Source organism: Penicillium atrosanguineum (assembly GCF_028827265.1).
Source record: "Penicillium atrosanguineum strain IBT 20685 chromosome Unknown utg000001l_segment0_segment0, whole genome shotgun sequence".
Taxonomy (NCBI): domain Eukaryota; kingdom Fungi; phylum Ascomycota; class Eurotiomycetes; order Eurotiales; family Aspergillaceae; genus Penicillium; species Penicillium atrosanguineum.
The window spans coordinates 436,516-460,354 of NW_026623133.1; the positions used below are offsets into that span (position 1 = coordinate 436,516).

The window sequence follows — 23,839 nt, forward strand, 5'->3', positions numbered from 1 at the left end:
TGGTGGACAATACTAGGAAAATTGAGAGGGAGGAGGAAAATGATAACTTGACTGTGGGATACTTTGACTGTGGAGAGCGTCCAACTACTTCGGGGCGAGTATATCAATTGACCGAATTCCTACTACTCAGGTGAAGATTGGTCTAGGCTTTCCAGGCTTGCCCTTGCTAAATCTCCACCAGTTGACATTGAACAGATACCCAGTGCCAGTGCCGGTATAGACGAAGTACAGATCCTGAATTCCCGAAGCACCACTGACAGCACAGGACACCGTGGTCCATGTCTGCCATCCCCCAGTGCTCGGGATAGTACAGGCGCCAAGAAGAGTGCCGCCCACACTACTGAGATGCATTTCGATTGTGCCGCCACTTGTGGCTGAGGAGACTCGAAATTCGACAGATTTGGCGCCCTTACCACCACCAAAGTTGACGCCTTCGACTTTAATGTAATCGCCATGGTTGATATTGCAGACATCAAGACCTCCTTCGCTACAGACCTCGGTTGAAACGCCAACTTCCCAAGCGATCAACTCTGCCTCCTGGCGTTGGTATGGGTCCAAGGTGTCAATTCGTGGAGCGCCCGTCTTGGTCATATTCATCTCGGGAATCGTACCATCTGAGTTGTAGGTAAAGAGCTCAACAGCCACAGATCGGTCGAAACCACCACCTCCTGGTAGAGCGCCATCGTGGTAAAAGAAATATGAATAACCCTTATAATCAATAACCCCAGGATGATTTGTAAAGCTTGAGCCTTGGGTCGGCATGATAATACCCTGATAATTCCAAGGTCCTAGGGGTCCTGTACCGATTGTGTAGCGAATATTTTCAGCGCAGCAATCTGCTGCGTAGATGTTATAGTAGATGCCATTTCGCTTATAGACCCATGGGCCCTCCTCAAACGAAGTTGTGCGATTTTCACTGCCTTCGCGTGCCCCAAAACCAGCAACCGTAAGGTTGATCTGTGCAGGACTACCCGTATATGAAATCATATCCTCGTTCAGCTTGACATACCACAGGTCTGGGTTAGCCCAATATAAATATGCCTGGCCGTCATCATCAATAAAGACAGTTGGATCAATCTCGTTATTCTCCAGTAGAGGGTGACCAAGCGCATCCACATATGGACCGGTAATTGTGTCGCTTATACCAACACCAATAGCCATAGCTCCTGTTGCGCCATGGGTCATCGGAGCGTAGTAGTAAAATTTTTCATTTCGAGAGATGACTTGGCCTGCCCAGGCATTAGCACTAGCCCAGTTGAAAGTCTTTAGGCTCATGACTGTGCCATGATCCAACCAATTGACCATATCCATGGTCGAAAAAAAGCCGCCAGTCCGTCATATTAAAAAATGTTGAGTTTGGCATATCGTGATCGGTAAAGCAGTAAAGGCGCCCATCATACACGATCGGTGCTGGGTCCGCTGTGTATATAGTCTGTATGATGGGGTTCTCAGCTCTAGCAAGCTCGCTGCCGTCCAGCAACGCGGATAAGCATAGCAGGGAACGGAACAATAGTTGAGAGGCCCTCATCTTGGCGAATGAGTGGGTGGATTTTAGGGCTCTCCCTGACTGGAATGATAATACCCAAGTCTCTTAAAATATCATATGCCCCTCGCGTTGTGCAAATAAATTATTGGCAAAGGTAGAATTTCAAAAATTTATATTGGTGAGATTCTAGAGGGACTTAAATACCACAGATCATGACTTTTCCCGGACACGTAGAGAAGACTTTAACCGTCTCGAGGGCTGGGGTTTTATCCCAGTGGGGACTCGACCCCAGATTCGAGCCGAATGGCTTGTTCTAAGAAGACGTGAATCTGGGGTGGTAGGAAAGGCGCACTTATCTATTTAGGCTAATGCATCCAGGGGCGCACTTATCTATTTAGGCTAATCCATCCAGGTCAGGGCCAGTTGGGGAAATGGCGGGCTGATGAATAGACGATCACATTTTAACTGTGACGGTCCGATTTGATCAAGAAGTAACATTTAACAAGAATCTTCAAAATGGGGAGAAGGGAAGAAAAAGAAAAAGAGGAAGGGAAACAGACTAGGCCTCGGCGCGACCAGCGGGTGACCCTCAATTTTCAGAGTCGAGGGTCCAAACCTCCCACCCTGAGGGCGGGTCCTCAAACAGGGTAAAAATAATAAGCTCGTGACTTGGCTTAGGATGCATAGATAATGTATTTGGCTGTATCTTTGAGTATTCATATTATAGCTCAAAGTCAATGTACTAATATTGGGCGGAGAGAAATCGATTTTAAAAAGGGGTTTATTTTTCTTTCTGTGATCTACTATATCTACCCTACTACGCCCGCCCCAGCTCATATCCATCAAGGCGCCTTGAGCGTTCTCGTACCCTAGCTGATATAGTAGAATATGAAAACAGATTACCCCATGGACACTCACGCTTTCTTTCCCAGCACCCCATTACGATCGCGCTAAGATGGATTAAGTCAGGGAAAGACCCCACCGTCTTTTCTTGATGTATTTCTGGTAGATCACCAAAGGCACCGTAATTACAGGTTCCGGCATTGGGCAGACCATACAGTGGCACCGCTAAAATCTGAAACCCACCTCCCTGGCCACTATTTTTCACCGCCCATACCTCTTTTCTACATTAGACTAGTGGGACACCTTGGAGTGTTTTATTATGGCAAAATTTAGGTGGCAGAAAGTAGACGGTCAGGGAGGGGGATCTGTCAATCTGGCTTGATCGACGCCATCCTTTTCTTCCTCTTCTTCGTAGTCTTCGTCTTCGTCTTCATCTACCTCTTATATGACGAAAGCTGTACTACTGCTGTATTAATGCCGTAGAAGACTTACCCCGGATATCTTGTGATCTGGCTTGATCGATTACAGCCGTCCACTCACTCTCCGTAGGCGTCCCCCATCTACTTCTTACGTAACCAAGTGTCGTGTTAACGTCTTTCACAAGCGAGTGACGCACCCCAAAACATCATAGTAAATGTAACAATTGATCTCAATAACCATAAGTTCATTCTTCGCAATATATATTATACTACTTAATTAAGTCTAATGTTTTTTGAAAGTCTCAGATTTTTAGGAAGTGGTGGTCGGATAACAAATCCTTGAAGCTCAACAATCAAAATTACAGTGTAATTTTGGTAAAAGTTGTCAAATCAGGATTAAATAAATCGGGACTTTTATACCAGACTTTTGATGCTCTAACATAAATAGCATATGCTTGCAAGGAAGTCTTACGAGAATCTATGGTTGTTGAGATATAAGGTTGTAATTTATTGCATTTAGTATGGTGTTTCGGGGTGCGTCACTCGCTTGTGAAACCACGTTGACGTATTTCCCGGTCTTCCCGCCCACCCGGTCTTCTCGCCTACCCCTAAACCCCATAGTAATTGCGATAAATTACAACTCCATATCTCGCTAACAATGAATTTTATAAAGGCGTTTATATAATATGATACTCTGATATACTGAAAATAGCTAACCCTAGTAAGCTAACAAGCTTCTCATTTGTATTACTATCTCAGATATCGCACTGCCCAAGGCACCTACTCACCGTGATTAGTTAGCAACGTGTGACAGCTAGTGCCACTGGAGGGTCACGGCCGAAGTAGGGAGTATGGCTAAGCGAGAGAGTATAACTGTATAAAGCTTATGATGCTGACTGCTTCATGATGATGCACCACCGATGTACTTCTCGCACCATCGGCTTATTCTGAGCGCCATATCTACCCAATACTTCTGCTCCTCAAAAAAGTGTCCTTGGGAGGGGTAAATGACTAGTTCGAAGGGCAAGCCGTAGCTACGTAGTGCGCGACGCAGGCCCCATGCCTGCGACACGGGGCACCGAGCGTCCGCCTCGCCGTGTAAAATCAGCATAGGTGGCACGACAGTAGCGTTCTCGAGATGGGCTCGCCGTGCGGCGTCTTTGAATGCCCACAAGGCGCTCGCAGCGCGATTACGTGTATCTTCGCAGTCCATAGTCCAGGCTACACCGCCGCGTGAGAGTTCAGGCTCGAAGCAGGAGCCGAGGTCAGAGGTCAAGGCCATAGCATCGATGTCGCAGATGCTGGCACCAGACACGGCGGCTCGGAATCGCCAATCACCGTCATGCAAGTCGTTACGCACACTGCAAAGGTTTGTCAAGAATCCGCCTTGGCTCCAGCCGCCCACTAGCAGTCTTTCTTTGTCCGCATAACCCTGGTCTATCGCGCACTGCGTGAGCGCTATCACATCAGAATAATCATACACGCCAAGCCCGCCGATGGAGTAGGACGCAAAAGACTGCCCACGTCCGCTACTTCCACGATAGTTCGGCAGTAAAATTCCGAAGCCGAGCGACAGCAAATATGGAGCAAGCATGTAGTAGTAGGCGTTGAAGGCATTAGTGAGACGAGTGTTGGGCCCGCCGTGGATGAGCACCGCGGTTGCCAGCGGGCGACGGTGGTCGCCGACTGAGGAAGAGGCCGGAGTCAAATAGAGGGCATCCAGCTCAACCTTGCCGTCCGTTGACGTGCACGTCAAAAAGTTACACGTCCCGAAACGACGGCCTGCGAACTCTTGTCCGTGATTTGACATTCGCGTCATCGCGCCATCGGATGAGAATGTGGTGAAGACCTCGGCAGGGTGGTTGACGTCTGAAGTTGCGATGGCAAGGACAAACTTGCCATCAGTATCTATTGCAGCGTCGAATGTTTCGAGCTCCTCCATCCTACTATATAGCACCGTGCCGTCGAGCAGGCACACGCGAGACTCTAGCCGGTGTTGCACCTTGACGAAAATTGCGCCACTTCCGCCCTTAATGAGGCCGATGGAGTCATCTTCTACCCCAAAACCCACCCACTCATACTGGTGAAATTTAGTGGTAGGGTCAATACGATAAGCGCCGAAGCCAGCGAACATCTTGTCTGCGGGAACACCTCCGCAAAAGTATATATTCCCGTCAGCAGCCCATGTCAGGTCAACGACCATTTTAGGGAAGTGGCACAACTCTTCCACAGAGCTAAGGTCGACGTCAATAGCTGAGATGGTCGTCCCGGTGAGATGAGACTCTTCGATGTCGGGCGATAGGCAACTCGAGAAGCCAATGCGAGTCCCATCCGGGTTCCAACAGACGCTCTTTACGTGCCTGTCGAGCTTGGCGCACAGGACTCGCTTGGTACGCAAGTCAACGACCCTCAGACGCGTAAACCGCCAATCCTCGCCCCAAGCCCGCACGTTGTGGGCGCCGTCTCCTACCGAGGCAGATTGGACCTCCTCATCGGCCGAGAGGAACGCAACGTGGGTGCCATCAGGTGAGAAGGCGAATGCTTCGATTGGACTTGCGTTCTCCATCGGCGTTATTGGGTACGCCTCGCCGCCCTGTTGCAATGGTAAGAGATATATAGCCCACTTGGCGCCAGCATCCGCACGATCCGATACAAAGGCCACCGCCTTTCCATCCGGGCTCCATCTGGGGGCGTAGTCGCGAAAGAGGCCCGGGGTGAGCTGCAGCGAAGAGTCTGCACAGCCGGTGGAGGCCAGCCAGAGGGTGGAGACGGCATGTTTCCCTTTACGATGACCCCAGGTGAGTTCAGTTGAGTAAAGGATACTTGAGCGGTCCGGGGAAAGCCGGATGGTCTTTGGAATTTCGAGGTCACATAGGGACTGGATGAGGTTTTCGTGGGCTTTGACCATTGCGACAACGCATTTATCCGTAAACTTGAACAGCCTATGAGCCTTACTTCAGAACCAAACGGTTGGTGTATCAAGTATTAGTCGATGGTAGCCAAATTTGGACTGGCAGATAAAGCGATATAACGAAAAGCGGTCTGTAAGGGGTCGGAGACTTTAGTCGTGCCACTGTATATCAGAGGTTATTGTAATATACAGTATTATACACCACGCAGCTGTCCTGGAAATGTAAGGGCTCCATTTCTAGGGAAGGATAAGTTACGCTTTATCCGAATACGTATTAAGGTAGTTTCGGGTACGAAGGGGTAATTTGTTTCAGATTTTAGCGGTGCCACTGTATGGTCTGCCCAATGCCGGAACCTGTAATTACGGTACCTTTGGTGATCTACCAGAAATACATCAAGAAAAGACGGTGGGGTCTTTCCCTGACTTAATCCAGCTTAGCGCGATCGTAGTGGGGCGCTGGGAAAGAAAGCGTGAGTGTCCATGGGGTAATCTGTTTTCATATTCTACTGTACCTGGTGTTGCGTATCAGGCAAGGGAATATCCGCATTAGACTTTGCCATAACCCGCAGGACCCAAAACCCAACCCAACCCAACCCAGCCCAGCCCGCAAATGGGTTGGGTTTTGGGTCCAACTCTTCAACCGCAATGGGTTATGGGTTCAAATGAGTAACCCACAGGACCCATTAGGGCCCCAATTGGGTCATTAACAATACAAACATTAAACAACCCCGTGACTGAATAAGTTATACATTTTCTCTCTACAAATCTCTATATTTCACTTACAACTCTCTCCACGGTCGCACTACCTGTTTAGTCGCACGACTCATACACTTTTTATTATAATTAAATCAAATAAAGCGATGAGACCCCAGGGATATCCATCACCACTGGCTGAGGCAAGAGGTGCAAGCTGGCCGCATCGCGGTAAAATGGATATCCACCGACCATATGGCGGTCGACGGCCTCACGAAGCTTCTACCGAGGCAGAAGCACGAAAGCTTCGTGCGTCTACTGCGGATGGGGGACATTGGGCACCGATCAGGTTGACCGCTTTCTATGTTCGACAACCTTTGATTGTCACGTGCATGAACCCACAGCTCAATGGGGAAAGGTGCAGGTGATCATTATGCGCGCTCGTTCACTTCCAAGCCGTGTCTAGATTCTCTTCTCGTGTAGGATTTATGCTCGCCCAACATATTACCCGGGCCTTGGTGCGCGCGTGGCATTTTTCGCCTTGATCCCTCGAACAATGATCCCGTTGCGCGCCGCTTTCCATCGCAATGGCCAATAGCAATTCTAACCACTGGTCTCAAAGCTTTCGACCCCACGTGGTTATACAAGATGCCTGGGAGCAGTCCCAGGACCCGGAGACACATCATGAGCACCCAGCTTCTGCTAAAGCCGCATTTGTGGCACAGGCCGCCAACCAAGCCAATTTGCGCCAACAGGCCCAACGTGCAATCCATGCTTCGTGGACAGACCAGTACTCGCACCATGGGCTCATAAGCACCGATAATGCTTCTCAATGGCAACAGGCACACATGGCTCAGCAACCGCAGCAAATGCAGCAGACACAACAGGCACAACAGCACCAGCACCAGCACCAGCCGCAATATCCCTCGGGTCAGCAGTATACGAGACAACCTGTCACCAATCCGCCTTCGTCCTTGTATTCATCCAATACCTCCCGTCGAGCCCAAGTTCTGGCGCCGAATCCTTCTCGATCGGCGTCGGGTCTAGGAACAGCTGCGCCGACTCACCAGCAAGACCCTAAATCTAACCAGGTGCCCAATTCCCAGAGCGGGATTATACAAACAGCACACTCGCGTCCTGGAAGACCTCAAATCGCATCCCCGCCATCCGGAAGCACTGGCATGTCTACAGCAGCCCGAACATCTTCATTACATTCATCTATTAGCCCCGCCTTTTTACAAAAATCACAGAATTGTGCGACGCCGAGAATGCTTAAACCATTTAACGCCTCCAATCCGGGAACTAGGGAACAGCCCGCGGCGTTTTTACCGTTTTTGCCTCTAGCTGCACCACAGCCGGGAGAGGACGGAAGACCTGGCAGCTACGCAAACGGGGCTCTTCATAGTTCAATTCAAAACATCTGGGACATCCCAGATGTATGGGCAAACGGGCCGCCACTGGTAGAAACCCCGCCTGATACACAGGCTCCAACTGCGAAAAGGCGGCGACTTCAACATGGCACTAAGCACGCGGTCAATCCTTTCAATGGTATACAGGAATTCTCGAAAAATGCTCACCGTTCTCATTCTCGGGCGCACCTCAAAATGAGAAATAACCTTGTTGAGTCAATCGATGCTAAAGACGCAGCTCTTAAAGAGTCCTATGATCCTGCTACTATCGCACGGGATATTTTGATAAACGCGGATAAGCATCCCACTGAGCCTAATTTGAACCATCATTTGGAAATACTCAGTCAGAAGATACCCTCCGTCACCATCACTTCTGATTTGGCAACACTTCGCTGGGATCTGCTTGACCCCGTGGGACCACGTGACATTCCTCAAGGCTCGCCTGCTCCGTCGCGTCCGAACGCTCTTGGCGCGTTGCCATTTGTACCTCCATCTTACCATTCTCGACAATTACCGTCGCCTCCTGCCCCTGCTCCTGTTCTCAAATTCGCGCGTCCCACCCTTCAACCCCCTCCTCGGCCCCTTCCTTCCTCTTCGCCTCCACTCCTACGTTCGGCCCCGCCTCCGATGTTTACAAGGCCGTCCGTACCAACGCCAAATTCAACTCCGACGCCGACGCCGGCGCCGGTGCGACAGTCTGTGGTAGAGCTACCATCCAGCTCAAAGCAAACACCGGCGCCGATACCGCCACAGACAACTAAACCAGCATCACCTTCAAGGTCCAGCCCAAGACCAAGACAGGCTTCGAATACATCGAACCTAAACGTGCCATCACAGTCCCCGCTTAAACCCCCTCGCACGCAAATGCAGGTGGTGATCCCAACGAGCCCTCGCGGACCCCCTCACAAGAAAGGCCACGTCGGTCGGCCCGGGAAGACTGCCCCGAGTAAGAGCCACTTACTGGGGACCATTCACCACAAGTCGACAGTCTCATACCCAGTCTTTCACTGCAAATGGTTGGATTGTGAGGCAGAGCTCCACAACCTGCAGACTCTTCAAAGCCATGTCCTCAAGGTTCATATTCCGCACAACCTTCAATGTGGGTGGGGAGAATGTGCCGACCCAACCCCGCGGGCTGCAGCCAACATGTGGGAGCATGTTACCTCGCAGCATCTCGAAGAAGCGGCCTGGGCCTCTGGCGACGGTCCAGTGATTCGTTCTGGTGAGAGCCACCTAGCTACAATTGATATTTCTGCGCGAGAGTCACATCTGTGATTCTTGATTAAATGATCATTTGTACGAGAAATGTCTAATGGGATCGCTATGTCTAGCGGACGACTATGAATCATCCGGGTTCCCGCTTTCTTTGCGGAATCCTCGCCCGGGCACCATGACCCTTCCAGCTAACGAAAACACCATCGACGCCTTCAGTCGCGTTCACGGCCCTTACAACCACAAGGAAAAGGCGGGGAAATTCCGAGACGGAGGCATTCGCTGGAAGGTGGGAACGGGGGTCGATACGGATGCGAGCAACCGAAGCCTCTCCCAGCCGGCCATGCAGCCTTTTGTGCCCGACCTGGAGAGAGCGATAACGATCAATAACCCTTGAAGCGGCCATGATGATCTCATCAGCCTTGTGATACCCCCATTGATTGCGCGATTTAATTCGAGAGCAGGCGTTTTGAATATTCAAGGTTCCATTATTTCGCATAGCAAGACCCCCAATATTCGATCAACTTTGCAGAGTAACATCATGGAACAATGTGAATGAATTGTCAACGAAAAAAGAAGCCATCTGACATTGTGCTCCAAGGTCATGCACTGATTATGACCATCGAAGCGGGTATTGTACATGCTTGTAGTCCACTTTCCTCCGCGTAAACTGAGCTGAGAATTGGGTTCCTGTCCGTCTCTTCACAGCTTCATTTATGACCTGCATCTTGATGTTTCCCATAGCCAGCGAAGGCACCTTTATGACGTCGCGGTCTCGGCGGTGGTTTTGGTTTGCTTGGACTTTGTGTTCTCGGTTTCATTGTCGTCGCGCGCATTGACATCGAGGAAGTGGTAGAAGACAATCATCATCATGGCGCAGGAGCCCAGGAAGATGGCCAGGCGGTAGAGGTCGCCATCGGAGATCATGATGAAGGAATTGTGTATTTAAGCACTTGAGCGGGCTTTAAATGTAAGAGGGGAGGATCAATTCGACACGAGGCACGAAAAAGTTGGTATCCGAGTGGTACTGTAGGAAGCAGCAGGGAGTTGCGAGAGTTGAAGATGGTAAAGAACTAACGGGACGTGTCATCCTTTTTAGCGCCTGCAACCCGCAACTGGGGACATCCTTGTCTCTCTTCCTCCCTTGTGCCCCCCCCTCCTCTTCGAGGTCCCCCCTCTTCTTTCTTTATTCTTCTTCCCACAGACCCATGCACTTTTGTCTTTCGACATGACTGAATCCCCTTCCGCGCCCGGGTCTAAACCCGCGGGTCCCTCGCTACTGGCCTGTCTCTTGTGCCGCCACAAGCATCTCAAGTGCGATGGAAAGACCCCGGTCTGCAGCCGATGTTCCCTCACAGGATCCGAGTGCAATTATGCAAAATCACGCAGGGGCTATAAGGGCCCATCTAAGAAGCGGCGCGCTGAACCGGGCTCCCCGGACCAGTTGCCTCTTGATCCCGCCGTGGGCCTGGTCGATGTGCCAGTGGACTGGAATTTACACGGCGGCTTCCACTATACGCCGACCATGCCTCTATCATCCTCCGGGTCTGCGAGTCCAGGATTGAACGACATGCCCGTGACAATGACGCCCTCTCGACCAACGGCCGGCCCGCTAACCCCGGATTCTGCCTCTTCAATCGGCGGGGACGGGTATCTGCTCGATATCTACTACACGTACTTCCACTCGGCCCATCCGATCCTACCGCCATTGCGGTTCCTCTATCGCGGCCATTTCCCGCATTATTTGGAGCAGGTGATGAAGTTTATCGCCGCCCACTTCACTCCGGCCGCTTCCAGTGAAACTTATCGGCCCATGGTGGTCGCGGCGGTTCGCGACCAAGCACCCTCGGTTGAGAAGGTACAAGCACTGCTTCTGCTAGCTATCGTGTTACATTCGCGCAATGAACGAAGCGAAGCGGGAGAGTGCCTGGCTAGTGCCGTGGACTTGGCATTTGACCTCGGTATGCACGAGGCGACCTATGCTGAGACTGCCAGCGACCTCGACCCTATTCGCGCTGAATGCCTGCGTCGGACTTGGTGGGAATTGTTTGTGATTGAGGGACTTCTGACGGCTCTTGGAGTGCAACGCATTTACCGCACGAATCTGGTTCCGCCTGTGGTGCCTCTTCCTTGTGAAGAGCGCATCTACCAGGATGGTTTGACCCCTCCGCTGCCACCTACTGTTATGCAATTCGACCAGCGTGTATTCGCCGACGAGGAGCGCGACTTTTCCTCCTACTCTTATCGCATTGAGGCCGTGCGCATTCTTGGTCGTGTGGTCGCAACACAGGAGATGGTTGAGGGTCAGCAGGACCACGTCGAAGCCATTGACGCGCGCATTGCAAGCTGGTTCCACCATCTTCCAGAGTCGAAGGCCGAACTGCTGCGTCCGGACGGCTCGGTCGACGAGATTATGTTCCAGGCGACCATGATCGTGAACGGTGCTTCCATCTATCTGAACTTCCCCCGCTCTGATCTTCTTTCGTCGCCTGCAGTCGCCTCAGAAGTCATCTGTGGTCACCATGGTCCCATTAGCGTACCAGCGTTTTCACACCACGCCCATGCCATGAAGGCTGTCAAGGCGGCCAGTGAGCTGTCTTCTTTGGCTGCTATTCGTTTGCCAGTCGAGAGACACACACCGTTCTTCATTTGCGCCCTCACTCTTAGCTCAATTGTTCAGCTGGCCGCCTGCTCCGTCAAGGCAGGCTCCATGCCTGACCCAAGTCGTGAGCGCATCGGTCTGACCATCGGAGTCTTCAAGTCATTGGGTCGCACCTGGGCCATCTCGCAGTCCATTATGCGACAGATAAAAGCCGTCTCTCGGGATGTGTTGGACATGGGTGTTCGCCCGAGCATGGACCCGCTTGATCTGACTTTCTGGGTTCAGGAAGGCGGCAGCTGAAGGAAATTCTGAAGGGGAGATGCTGTCATTCAAGTGACTTTATTGCATCATGTACATTTCCGCATGGGTTTCAGGCATCTCTCGAGAAATATGCCGAAGGGGACATTTCGACCTCGCTAGACCGTACCTATCTCAAGGTCAGGCTCAACAAGTCAGACTTTCGAATCCTTCAAGCTGACATCTTCAGGGATTTCAAGATATCTAATCAGCTGAGATTAGTCAGGCACCGGCCAAGGGATAGGGCCAGAAACCACATGAAGTCGAGGATTACTTGCTAGCAGATATTTTTAGACATAACATGCTCAGGCCCAGGCAGTCGATGAGTCGTTCAATGGTCTACAATCTTGCTTTTTGCAGGACTGACGCGTCTCGGCACCTCGGCCTGAAAGGCCGTCAGATTACAAGATCCTATGAGTCCTGGCTGCAGAAGGCAAAAATTGGGGACTTTGAGCACGGGCTTCTGTCCTATCACCTATACTAGTACTTTTCATATCATTGAATTTCGGTTCTTTGTATTTAGTTACCTTTGTGTGAGCGAAACCCAGGAAGATATCCAGGGTGCATTGCGCTGACGAATGAATGTAAATAGCGAATGATTTTTGCCATGGTGATTGTCTGTGCAGGTTGATGCATTTAAATTATCCATAAAAGAAGTATGAACATGTTCCCACTTGGGAGCTCCACAACGCCACGTCGTTCTCTCTCTTCAGCTTCAGCGTATCCGGCGGGTATGAATGAGGCCTATTCATCTGTCGGAAGTAGCTACCCAATCATAGGCATTAACCAAGAACTCTGGCATTATATGGTCCCTGGATCGACAATTCATAGTTATAGTTATGAGCATGCAAACAGTACAAACATAATAAATAACACTTTTTGTCACTGGCCAGTATAGGAAAATTTGTGTGCCATTCAGAAATGTTCTAAACTGAGGAAAGAAAGAGAAGGCGCCACTTCGACTTCTCGAAAAGATATACTTGGTCGGTTCTTTCGCCAATGGGGTGGTCTTCGTTCCACCACGACCTGCTTTGTATGTTTGAGTCGCCCGCCCGAGCAAAAGATACCGTGCAAATACGCACTCTGTGACACCTATATCGTGATTTTCGATAAGTCGCGTTCTCTCGGGGAGTATCATTGGGATGTCACTGAATGCCCGATGTGCGAGGAAAAATTCCGTGTTAATATTCGCCAACTTCCACCGACCAAGCACCCGGTGATTCTCAGTCTCGACGGTAGTGGCGTCTGCGGTCTGGTCCAGTTGAGGCATCTGCGAGCGTTAGAAAAGCGCATTACCGTATCGATCGTATTTCTTCCAGACTTGTACCTTGGAACTAGTGTCGGTATATACCACCCTTGGCCGATTGAATTACCGAGGCACGGGCCGGCGCAGTGTGAATGCCGCCTACCAATTTTTGGCCCCCAACAACGATCACGAGAATCCTCTCTTGTGGGAAGCCTAAGTCGGGCTCCACATACCAGACGTGGCTAATTATCCTTATTCATTAGCAGAGCTCTGTGCAGTGTCGCAGCGCCCTTATAAGTGCAACACCACGAACCCTGCAAACTGCGGCTAACATTCCAAAGCTAATTCCAGACAAAACTTCTGCCAGGCTTCGGCCTTTTGCAGGACGGCGGGGTCCACGCGAATAATCTTCTTGCCATTGCCTCAAGAGAGTCGGGCATTATTTGGCCTAGTGCGAATCGACACGATCTCCTTTTATCGGTCGGAAAGGAGGTTTCCGCGTCTGCCCCCAATCATGGCCCGCGACACAGTAAAGCCTGGGGGGGCGCTCTCCCTCGCCTGTTCCGCGCCATGATGTCCTCCCCTTCGATGGATGGAGAGCAAGGTTTTTTTGAAGCTCTGAACTATCTGCCGCATCACACGAAACCGGATGTATTCCGGCTCGATTAGGCCATCCACGGTCCGTTCCCCGAACTGGACGACACTAGCGCCCCTCGCGCAAAAGTACCGTGCGGAGAGCGCTATAATAGCGTGGCACCCATCCTTGCTGCAAAGATTTTTTTCCAGTCCATCACAACGCCAACGATCGCATACCCGCGATACATGACAACTGGCTCCACCAACAAAACTTCCGTCTAATACCATACCTTACATCCACCGCGGTCCGATCTACCACGGTTTAGTCTTACTTTTCTTATCATGGCTAACGAGATCACTGTGGATGTGGACCCGGATTTGCACTTAGTGACAAATGAATACAATTCTGATGATTGGAGCTCCGAGACCACTTCTATTGGTTCCTCTTTATACAGAGGCCTTATGGAGAATGGCCGAAGATACCAGTCCCTTAAGTCCGACGAGTACTGCTTTCCTGCCGATGAAAAACAGTTCGAAACCTACGATGCTGCACATCTTGCAGCTCTAATCGTGGATTCTGAGGAAGAAAATCTACTTTTTCAATCCCCGTTGATCCCAAGGAACGTTCTTGATCTGGGGACTGGAAAGGGGTCATGGGCTATTGACGTTGCGGATATGTTCCCTAATGCTACTGTCCGTGGAGTGGACCTTTTCCCACCGCCAGTTAGCTGGATGCCACCTAACTGTATTCTCGAGGTGGATGACGTTTTACAGGAGTGGACCTGGCGTGAAAAATTCGATTTGATTCATCTCCGCATTATGGCAAGTGCTTTTACTCCTAAGGAGACAGAGCAGTTGATGAAGCAAATCTACGAACGCCTAGAGCCTGGTGGATGGATTGAGCAGATGGAAATCCATCCAACAATCTATTGCGACGATAATAGCATTCCGCATGATAATATCTTATTTGACATCGGACCCCGGTATGAACAAAGCCCCATTTCTGAAATTGATGACAACAACATCGCTAAACAATGATTTTTTAGGTTCGATGCTGCCGCCAATAAGTCTGGAAAGCCTATGGACCTTATCAAAACAATGCGGGCCTCGATTGAGAAAGCCGGTTTTGTCGGAGTTCGCGAAAAGAACGTTAAGTGGCCCATTGGCCCATGGCCTAGAGACAAAAAATTGAAAGAGCTTGGATTAGTCAACCTCCACCATTGGCTGACTGGTATGGAGGGATATACGATGTATCTAATGACTAGATTTGGGAGTCCGATCCCGTGGTCTAAAGAGGAGGTGCATGTCTACAACGCCAAGATGAGAAAGGAACTGATGAATCCTCGCCACCACTCCTATCAACGCGCGAGAAGAGTCTGGGCTAGAAAACCGTTCCCGGACCTGAAGACTGAGTAGCATGACGACGTGAGGAGGCCTGTCGTCACTGTTGTTCATGACGAATAGCACCTTCATCAATGCTCAGTGCTAGGTTAGAAGCCGCTTCGTGGTTGTTTCTCTCCTGGTGTCGGGTGCAAGGACTTGAGATTGGCCAGGAAATCACAAGCTTTCTTTGCAAGGCGCGTTTGATCAAGTTATATTTGCATTGGACTTGTCGTATATTTTACATGTTTTACATTTCTATTTTGATGCGCAAGATAGAGTCGTCCACGTGCTGATGGACTATTGAAACTAGGCTGCGCCAAAACCCGCGCTAACCCGAACCCAATCCATTCAGGTGAGTCCCCATCTTTGCATAATTTATGTAGTGTCAGTCTGTATTTTTGGGTATTTGGCAATAGATACCTCAGTTTGAACCTCAGTTTCTGACGTACGTTAAATGAGTTCTTCCAGCTACGGCACCAGTTTTCTGACGCCCGTCAGGAATTTCGAGTATGTGTATTTAGCTCTTGCATTAGCTTTTCTGACGCCCGTCAGAAAATAGGGTTGGACACTAGGAGCTACGGTATAAGTAAATTCTGACGCCCGTTAGAATTTACCTAGAAAAGGGTGTTCGGGACTGGGAGCTATCGCACTGGCTTTTTTGGATGGCCGCATGACTCCGCTAACGGCTCGCACTCCAGCGGATTTTGCTAGTCTTTCTATAGTTAGTCTCAATCCACCTGTCCACCCACTCAGTATTCATTGTCCGATCGTAAAGTAGGTAGTTCTTTCTGCGATCCGGGCCAGCACGCGTAAAAGAGGATGCAATTGATAGGCGAGGCTGTGGTCGGATAAAGTCATGATCAAAAGGGTCGAATGTTCGCTGACTACTAGAAGGTTCGGGAGTGAATACTTGTGGCGGATCTGATGCGAGGTATGCTAGACTATCTATATTACAGGATGGATCGAAATCAGTTTCACCACTTATACACAGACATTCTCTCTCGAACCCTCTTTCAAAACACGCTATGCCTATTACAGTTACTCCACCCCTGACCCCTTTTCTTGGCTGTATTTCTAGTACAGCTGTAAATAACATCATAAAAATATATCCTGTATTAAGCTAGTATTGTCTCAAGGGCGTCTAGAACGTTGATCCTGCAAACAAGGCAAAACATAAGGGGGATGCCTGGCCAGGCAGCCAGACTGGCCAGAATTCGAATCCACTCCCTCTCCTCTTCCACAAGAATGACCATTGTGGAAGAGCGAGGTGTAAAGAGACAGTTCTGGTAGGTTGAACGGTTTCCTATGCGTTGTGTAGCAATGCTGCTTGGGCCAAGTATCCGCTGGACTCTGCATGTGCGAAATTGTGCTGACGTTAGAACGATTAAAACAGGAACGATGACTATGGACTCGTATTGCAACGGTAATGATTTTCCTCGTGTGAGCTGGAAGCCTCGGATCAGGATACTACGGTCATGCATCACCCTCAGATTACGGATTCCACCCTTCAACAGACCGTCCCCCCCAGAGAGCCTTCAGAGCCCTTTCCCTATACTTACTAGGAACTCTAGTGTATCAAGTGTACATGTTCAACGGAGCGGTACACACTAGCTAGGGGCTACATAGGACTTAAGGGTTGTAAAAAGCCGAAGGAATAAATAACGATAAACTATGATAATAGTCTTGAGAAGATCCTCGTCAAGCTTCCCGGGGCCCAAGTACGGGCCCTGTTCCTTCTTCCTCTTCGTATTGTCTCTAGGTTGGCCTTAATCAGCTGTGCGGTAGGATGGTCCACTCCAAGTTTCGCCTTGCACTCCTCCATCGCCTGCACCTGGAGCTGCTCGGCCTCGTCCCACCGGCCCTGCGCACCATACGTCAACGCCAGGTTATTCATGCGCGTTAATATGCAAGGATGGTCCTCGCCAAGTTTGGTCTTGCTTATCTCTATAACCTGCACCTGGAGACGCTCAGCTTCCTCTAACCGCCCCTGATTCTTATAGGTCACCGCTAGGTTGGCCATACTCGTCAACGTATCAGGATGGTCTTCGCCGAGTTTCTTCTTGCACTTCTCTATCACCTGCACGAAGAGCTGCTCGACCTCCTCCCATCGGCTTTGGTTCGAATAGGTCGTCGCCAGGTTATTCATGCTCGCTAACGTTTGAGGATGGTCCTCGCCGAGTTTGGTTTTTCGGGTCTCCATCACCTTCACGAAGAGCTGCTCGGCCTCCTCTGACCGCCCCTGCTCCATATAGCTCGCCGCTAAGTTGGCCATGCTTATAAGCGTGTAAGGATGGTCCTGGCCGAGTTTCGTCTTGTTCGTATCCATCACTTGCACCTGGAGCCGCTCGGCCTCCTCCAACCGCCCCTGCTGCGAATAAGTCCACGCCAGGTTATTCATGCTCATTTGCGTCTTAGGATGGTCCACCCCAAGTTTCGACTTGCACTTCTCCATCACCTGCATCTGGAGCTGCTCGGCCTCCTCCCACCGCCCTTGCTCCCTATACGTCAGCGCCAGGTTATTCATGCTCGCTAGCGTTTCAGGGTGGTCCACTCCGAGTTTCGCCTTGCACTTCTCCATCGCCTGCACCTGGAGCCGCTCGGCCTCCTCGCACCGCCCCTTCTCCCTATACGTCAACGCCAGGTTATTCATGCTGATCAGCGTTTCAGGATGGTCTACCCCAAGTTTCATCTTGCTCCTCTCCATCACCTGCACCTGGAGCCGCTCGGCCTCCTCCCACCGCCCCTGCGCACTATACGTCAACGCCAGGTTATTCATGCTCGCTAGCGTGTCGGGATGGTCTTCGCTGATTTTCATCTTGCTCCTCTCCATCACCTGCACCTGGAGCCGCTCGGCCTCCTCCCACTGCCCCTGCGCACTATACGTCAACGCCAGGTTATTCATGCTCGCTAGCGTGTCGGGATGGTCTTCGCTGATTTTCATCTTGCTGATCTCCATCACCTGTACCTGGAGCCGCTCGGCCTCCTCCCACCGGCCCAGCTTCAAATAGGTCAATGCTAGGCCACCGATACTCGTCAACGTGTCAGGATGAACCTCGCCGAGTTTCGATTTTCGGGTCTCCATCACCTTCACGAAGAGGTGCTCGGCCTCCTCCAACCGCCCCTGCTGCAAATAAGTCGATGCCAGATTATCCATACTCGTCAGCGTGTCAGGATGGACCTCGCCGAGTTTCGTTTTTCGGGTCTCTATCACCAGCACAAAGAGCTGCTCGGCCTCTGTCCACCGGCCCTGCTGCAAATATGTCGACGCCAGGCCACCCATACTCGTCAACGTTTCAGGATTGTCCTCGCCGAGTTTGGCTTTTCGGGTCTCCATCACCTGCACAAAGAGCTGCTCGGCATCCGTCCACCGCCCCTGCTGCAAATAGGTCGACGCCAGGTTATCCATACTCGTCACCGTGTTAGGATGGTCCTCGTCGAGTTTGATATTGGTTCATGTGCGGAAACGTTTCGCACTTTGCCGCACGCTTTGTGAATGGCTGCACTTCGTATTCCAGTGTCGCATTCAGCTGCGCTTGGTGAAAACGTGTCAGGACGAGAGATTGGTAGTTCGGTGGCTCATTTGTTGCTAGAAAGTGTTGAATGTGGAAGGATGAATCATTCTTTCGGGTAAAATTGATAGACCTATGGGCCGAGATCACATTTAATCAATTTGTTGCTGACCACACGGAGTTCTTGGCTTTAGGCAGCGATTTGAGCAAACCAATTTTTTTTCAGCCCCAGCTTCTATTTAGCTTCTAAAATACGTTTAGCCTATCCCAGTCCAGGTATACACTCTGGTTTCCAGTAAATTACAGCGAAACTCGTCATGTGATTTGTTCTTACGGTACATTTCGAGGTCTGAAAATTAGCTAAATTGAATATAGACTAGCGTGTTTCAGGATTGAGTTTGGGAAAGAATAAAAGAGAACAAAGTGGTGAAACTGATTTCGAGCGCGTCTGTATCGTAGACTGATGAGAGAAATATATCGTAACTTTTGACCCTGAGACATTATCTCACGAGAGAAGTAGAAAGGGAGAAAGAAAAGGGAGAAAGAGAAAGTGAGAGAGAAGTGAAGACTTACCAAGATTGTTTGTACAAGTCAAACGCTGGGTAACTAGTTATAACTATCTCTTTGTATCAGGAGCCGCTAAGAGGCCCATGAGCCATTTCAATGTCTACAGCAGGCAATCAAAAGAGCTACGAAACTCAACATTGCCCATGGGAGATTTCGAGAGCTGCGCCCAGAACAGATGTGACAGCTTTAAGAGGCGTGCGATACACCGGTCTCCGACTACGCGTCGATGATCTGGCCCCACCTGCTTCGAGACGAGACTCATCTACGTCACCTGCGTACCGTTTAGCGGACAGCCTTCATATGTGTCCTGTGCGACATCCGGGCGGCAGCCATGCCTACCCAATATGTACTGCCTGTCAATCTGCGCCTCCGTCGCCGTACGCAGATCACCATCACCAGAATCCATACCCCTGCCACACAAGGATCTTGTCTGAAACTCCTTGCTGCGAGCCTATAGGCGACGAATGACATTGGATCATAGGCTCAGTTTCCGCTCGTGGAGGCCTTGAAGACAATGGGTCGGGAGAAGCTGCAAGAACTAGAAGTGACCGACTCAATCCCACTGCCATCACGGATAGTAGATGCTTTCTCCAGGACACCGAGGCCTCTTGGGCGCACCGACCGTGACGATCGATGACAAAATGGATGTGGCCGAATCCCGACAGGCCCGGGTCTGATCAGTGGACTGATTATGGGTACATGCTGCGGAGCTACTAGGGATTTTTCAGTCCATCAACATTATCAACAAGGTCGCCCTTCAGCATTGGAATCGAACGGCCTACGTGCAAGGTCCGCGATAGTCCTAGTAATAGCACGTCAATATTGCAAGCCATCCAGAACCTGGAGAATAAGTCTGGACAGTGGCCCATCTTGCAAGCGGCCGAGAAACCGAGAACGCCAAGTCTCACGGCACCACAATTCGCCTACCACGGACACCTGGGCATTGCGTCGGAGCTGATGCATCCAGTCTGATATAAATGGCCAGAGAGGCATCAGTGTCTGGGAAACCCCTGCTATTCGCCTCTTTGTTATTCCGCAAGAATGCCTTTGTTCGCAAGGGTATTATTACCCAATGGTATATACATCCATGTGTCGTAGATTCCATACCGCTTTTTCTGCGAGGAGTAAGGCTAAATAATGTTGTCTATCTACTCATACTGGAAGATCAGCATGTACTTTCGCCTCGTATTGCATTACAGCTACGCACACGTCATCTTGCACCCTTGAGATTGTCTCTTGCGTCACGCTGACAGACCGTCTCGGGAACATGTAGGTAGTTCTAGAACTCAAATCGGCGCCTAAAAGTGTTTCCCAGTCACCGGAGTCCGAACTTTGCGCTTTTTCTGCACATTAATCAGGTCTCCAGGATAGGAGTTACCCAGACAAAAAAGAAAATGAACATGTATTTAAGTTTGACCTAACTACTCGATATTTCCAATATTCAGCCAGTACGTTTTTCTCACTGAAGCTTGAGTTCAAATTACGTCTCCCAGAATCCTCCAGAGCCAAATTTATCTAAGTACTTTGTCACACTACCATCTCCATGGCGATCAACGGGAACAAAATACAGAGTCACAAAGGGGGCGAGGCTGACGAGACCCACTATCGATATCTTCTACAGCTGACCAACACGGTATTTCTGATGACTTCTTATTTACTGAAAACATCTTATAATTTCTATTTTAATAGCAAATCAGGCTACCAGCAATCCAGGCTGGTTGTGAGATGGGCCTCTTCCGCACTTTGACTGAAAGTGAAGAACCACTGAGTATCGAATCTCTCTCCGAACAAACTGGAGCAGCGCCAACACTACTCCGCCGTATTTTACGGTATCTTACTTCAAATGGTGATGTTACGGAGACTGGGAAAGACTGTTTTGAAGCCAACTACAGGACGCAGGCCCTGGCTGCTCCGGCTTTCCAAGACAGTATCTACTGGATGTAAGTGCTAACTTATTACATGACAAATACATTGAGAAAGCCACTAAAGAATGCAGGTTTAACATTGGAAACCCAACCTATCAGCGTCTCCCGGAGACATTGAGAAAGAATGGAAATACGGATTCCAGCAAGGAATTACCTTTCCAGCGTGCATTCAACACCGACATGGCCTTTTTCGGATGGAGCAAACAACACCCCGAGTATCTCAGAACATTCCAGTCTCTCATGACCGTACCTCACGATGGAGACTGGACGAATGTTATTTCAATTCCGTCGCTAGCCATGTCCGTCACGGCAGAGCAGGCAGTCGTGGTGGATATTGGTGGCAATGTTGGTCACCAGTCTGCACGCCTACGTGCTCGGTACCCAGATCTACCGGGGCGAATCATTGTCCAGGACCTTCCGGAAACCATTCAAAATGCCGAGGCTATTGAAGGGGTGGAGTTCATGGTTCATAACTTCTTCGAGCCGCAGCCTATCAAAGGCGCAAAGGTCTACTACATCCGCAATATTCTCCATGACTGGGATGATGAGAAGTCTACACAGATCTTGAAAAGTCTGGTTCCTGCTATGGATGCACACTCGCTGGTTGTTATCGACGATATGGCAGTGCCTGATACGGGGTCTCATTGGTGGCCTGCATGCTTGGACATAATCATGTTTTCGTTTTTTGGTGCACTTGAGCGCACAGAGAGCCAGTGGACCGATTTAGTCTCCGGTGCTGGGTTGAAACTCATCGACATAAAGAGTTATAATTCTACCACAGTGGACTCTATTATAATAGCTTCGCTACCCTAAGGCCACGCATTCTCATCAGGTCTGCCTCGTGGTTTATTTGGGCCCTAAACACAGGGTACTATCCTTCAACAGGTAGTTCAAGTGGGCGCATGAATGATGGCTATAGTAACGAGAAAGAATTCAACCGTCGTCTCATAGATTTAGAGCTTGGACTTGACACAATGAAGTCAATATTGTTTGGTTTTGCTGCCTGATGATCTCGTGCTTCAAGATAATGGCATCTATCTCCAATGTAATTCGTAGGCTTAGAAATGGGCCAATACGGCAGTCGTGAGTTGTTCTCCTAGACGTATTCGAAGCCATCCAGAAGGCTTTGAAAGCGAACCAAGAAAAATTGGATAAGCGCTTTACACAGATACCTAGAAAGCCATTGAGAAAGAGCTAAACAATCAAGTATGGGGGCCTCTTGAGACCTCTTCAAAGGCCCCCAGTCGCGCTGTAAGTCTATACTCTAGCGTCTATTAATTATATCGGACGACACTGTGATTGATTCCGTAAACTCATGACTACTTGGACACGTAGTCATTTTATTGAATAATGGTCACTAGAACGAAAATTGACAGGATCATTGCAGCTGTAGCGCAGATATTGAAACAATGTCAGATCGCCGCCTACTCTTCCTCAATTGAATGGAAAGAAAGAGCGAGAAAAGCGGCCCGCTGTGAATCTACGCCACTTGCATTGTTTGCCCAGGATTCAAATTCAGAGTAGCTGATTAGGCGACTAAGTCCGCTAATCGTTAAAACCCGCAGAACCCGAGGGCCCGTGGATCGGCAGGAGGCCGCATCTTGGCCTCGTACGGCACAGTGATTCCCAAGACTAAATGGCCTTCATCTCTTGCGCCTCGGGGGCACATGCTGATTTCCTCGTTTTGTCTAAAGCCGTAGGGCAAGCTTCTTCAATTTGTTCGCGATCCGAGGAAGATCGGGGCAAAGGGAGAGGACGTGGCCGTCCACTACGCGCGAGGGATCAGCTGAATGCTCTGGTACGTAAAAGTGCATATATCATTAGATTTCGGCCAATCAAGTGGCATTATTCACTTGACAATCTCGTCTGCGCAATATCCATGAACAATCTGACTTCGCATAAAATATCATGCCTTGATATCCACGTTTCTCGGAAGTAAACCAATTAGACCTGCAATTCAAGAACTCCATCATAGGAACAACTGATTTCGACGTTGGGGTCAGGGTTGTTCACGCAGATCCACTTAGTTCCAGGCGCCTCTCCATTGGCATTCGAACTCAGCAAGATCTGGCCTTGTTCGGGAATGGGGCCAGAAACCCTCTCTAGCTCTAGCGTAAAGCGGTTGAAGTCGGGAGCCCCCTGAGGGAACCTGATGTAGTACTCGCCGTTGTTGCACCGTGCGTTGGACTTGGGCAGCTGTTCGTAGGTCCTGGAAACGATCGATAGTGAGCTTTGGAAGCTGTCAATCGGGGCACCTGTTGACTTACCAGATTAGGTTGCAATCAGTGGGTGTGTCATCGGGGTAGTTCGCATCGGTGACAACGAAGTGCATGCTCGCAGTGGAGGCGGGAGACGCAGCTCGGGCCGAGAAATCACTGATCTGGATGGAATTGCTGCGGGCAACATATGTAGGGGCAGCGAGGGTGGAGCTGGCGGCCAGCAGAATGGAAGTAATAGTCCACTTCATTTTGTATAATGAATTGGCTCGGCAGAAAGAGTTAGGATTTGATGTTGTGATGGATGAAAGCTGGATCGAAGCCGCAAGGAGACCTTTTATATCCCAATACTCTGCTAGAAAATGCCACCGCTCATGAGGCATCCAGCATTTGGATCAAAATTCGTAAGAGACTTGGCGTAAGGCACTTGTCGACATGTCCACGTTGCAGAACTGTTGAGGCTGAGCGGCCGGGAAATGCAACGCTGCAGCGAGCTCGCCCCAGTCCCTTCGATAATTCAAATTTGACCACGCGTATGGTGAGAC

The 23,839-nt window shown here is 50.1% G+C and overlaps 10 protein-coding genes across 10 annotated transcripts; 5 read left to right on the forward strand and 5 right to left on the reverse strand.

The window, feature by feature from the left end:
- Positions 1-126: 126 nt before the first annotated feature.
- Positions 127-1,311, reverse strand: N7443_000156 (uncharacterized protein; the record flags this gene model as incomplete). The annotated part of the gene is made up of 1 exon (XM_056880212.1): positions 127-1,311. The coding sequence occupies one exon, from the start codon at positions 1,309-1,311 to the stop codon at positions 127-129; it is 1,185 nt and encodes a 394-aa protein (XP_056745450.1).
- Positions 1,312-3,649: 2,338 nt separating this feature from the next.
- On the reverse strand, positions 3,650-5,656 carry N7443_000157 (S9 family peptidase; the record flags this gene model as incomplete). Its single annotated transcript, XM_056880213.1, has 1 exon — positions 3,650-5,656. One exon carries the CDS (start codon positions 5,654-5,656, stop codon positions 3,650-3,652), a length of 2,007 nt encoding a protein of 668 aa, XP_056745451.1.
- A 1,283-nt stretch (positions 5,657-6,939) lies between these two features.
- N7443_000158 (carbohydrate-binding module family 6 protein) lies at positions 6,940-7,577 on the forward strand (the record flags this gene model as incomplete). The annotated part of the gene is made up of 2 exons (XM_056880214.1): positions 6,940-7,393; positions 7,444-7,577. The coding sequence occupies 2 exons, from the start codon at positions 6,940-6,942 to the stop codon at positions 7,575-7,577; spliced, it is 588 nt and encodes a 195-aa protein (XP_056745452.1).
- A 43-nt stretch (positions 7,578-7,620) lies between these two features.
- Positions 7,621-9,370, forward strand: N7443_000159 (putative C2H2 finger domain protein; the record flags this gene model as incomplete). Its single annotated transcript, XM_056880215.1, has 2 exons — positions 7,621-8,983; positions 9,093-9,370. The coding sequence occupies 2 exons, from the start codon at positions 7,621-7,623 to the stop codon at positions 9,368-9,370; spliced, it is 1,641 nt and encodes a 546-aa protein (XP_056745453.1).
- A 362-nt stretch (positions 9,371-9,732) lies between these two features.
- On the reverse strand, positions 9,733-9,900 carry N7443_000160 (dolichyl-diphosphooligosaccharide--protein glycosyltransferase subunit 4; the record flags this gene model as incomplete). Its single annotated transcript, XM_056880216.1, has 1 exon — positions 9,733-9,900. The coding sequence occupies one exon, from the start codon at positions 9,898-9,900 to the stop codon at positions 9,733-9,735; it is 168 nt and encodes a 55-aa protein (XP_056745454.1).
- A 301-nt stretch (positions 9,901-10,201) lies between these two features.
- N7443_000161 (uncharacterized protein) lies at positions 10,202-11,875 on the forward strand (the record flags this gene model as incomplete). The annotated part of the gene is made up of 1 exon (XM_056880217.1): positions 10,202-11,875. The coding sequence occupies one exon, from the start codon at positions 10,202-10,204 to the stop codon at positions 11,873-11,875; it is 1,674 nt and encodes a 557-aa protein (XP_056745455.1).
- A 2,161-nt stretch (positions 11,876-14,036) lies between these two features.
- N7443_000162 (uncharacterized protein) lies at positions 14,037-15,110 on the forward strand (the record flags this gene model as incomplete). The annotated part of the gene is made up of 2 exons (XM_056880218.1): positions 14,037-14,677; positions 14,741-15,110. 2 exons carry the CDS (start codon positions 14,037-14,039, stop codon positions 15,108-15,110), a joined length of 1,011 nt encoding a protein of 336 aa, XP_056745456.1.
- Positions 15,111-16,746: 1,636 nt separating this feature from the next.
- Positions 16,747-18,483, reverse strand: N7443_000163 (tetratricopeptide repeat protein; the record flags this gene model as incomplete). The annotated part of the gene is made up of 1 exon (XM_056880219.1): positions 16,747-18,483. One exon carries the CDS (start codon positions 18,481-18,483, stop codon positions 16,747-16,749), a length of 1,737 nt encoding a protein of 578 aa, XP_056745457.1.
- A 2,213-nt stretch (positions 18,484-20,696) lies between these two features.
- N7443_000164 (uncharacterized protein) lies at positions 20,697-21,891 on the forward strand (the record flags this gene model as incomplete). Its single annotated transcript, XM_056880220.1, has 3 exons — positions 20,697-20,786; positions 20,843-21,093; positions 21,150-21,891. 3 exons carry the CDS (start codon positions 20,697-20,699, stop codon positions 21,889-21,891), a joined length of 1,083 nt encoding a protein of 360 aa, XP_056745458.1.
- A 1,131-nt stretch (positions 21,892-23,022) lies between these two features.
- N7443_000165 (uncharacterized protein) lies at positions 23,023-23,545 on the reverse strand (the record flags this gene model as incomplete). The annotated part of the gene is made up of 2 exons (XM_056880221.1): positions 23,023-23,287; positions 23,346-23,545. 2 exons carry the CDS (start codon positions 23,543-23,545, stop codon positions 23,023-23,025), a joined length of 465 nt encoding a protein of 154 aa, XP_056745459.1.
- Between the last annotated feature and the right edge of the window lie 294 nt (positions 23,546-23,839).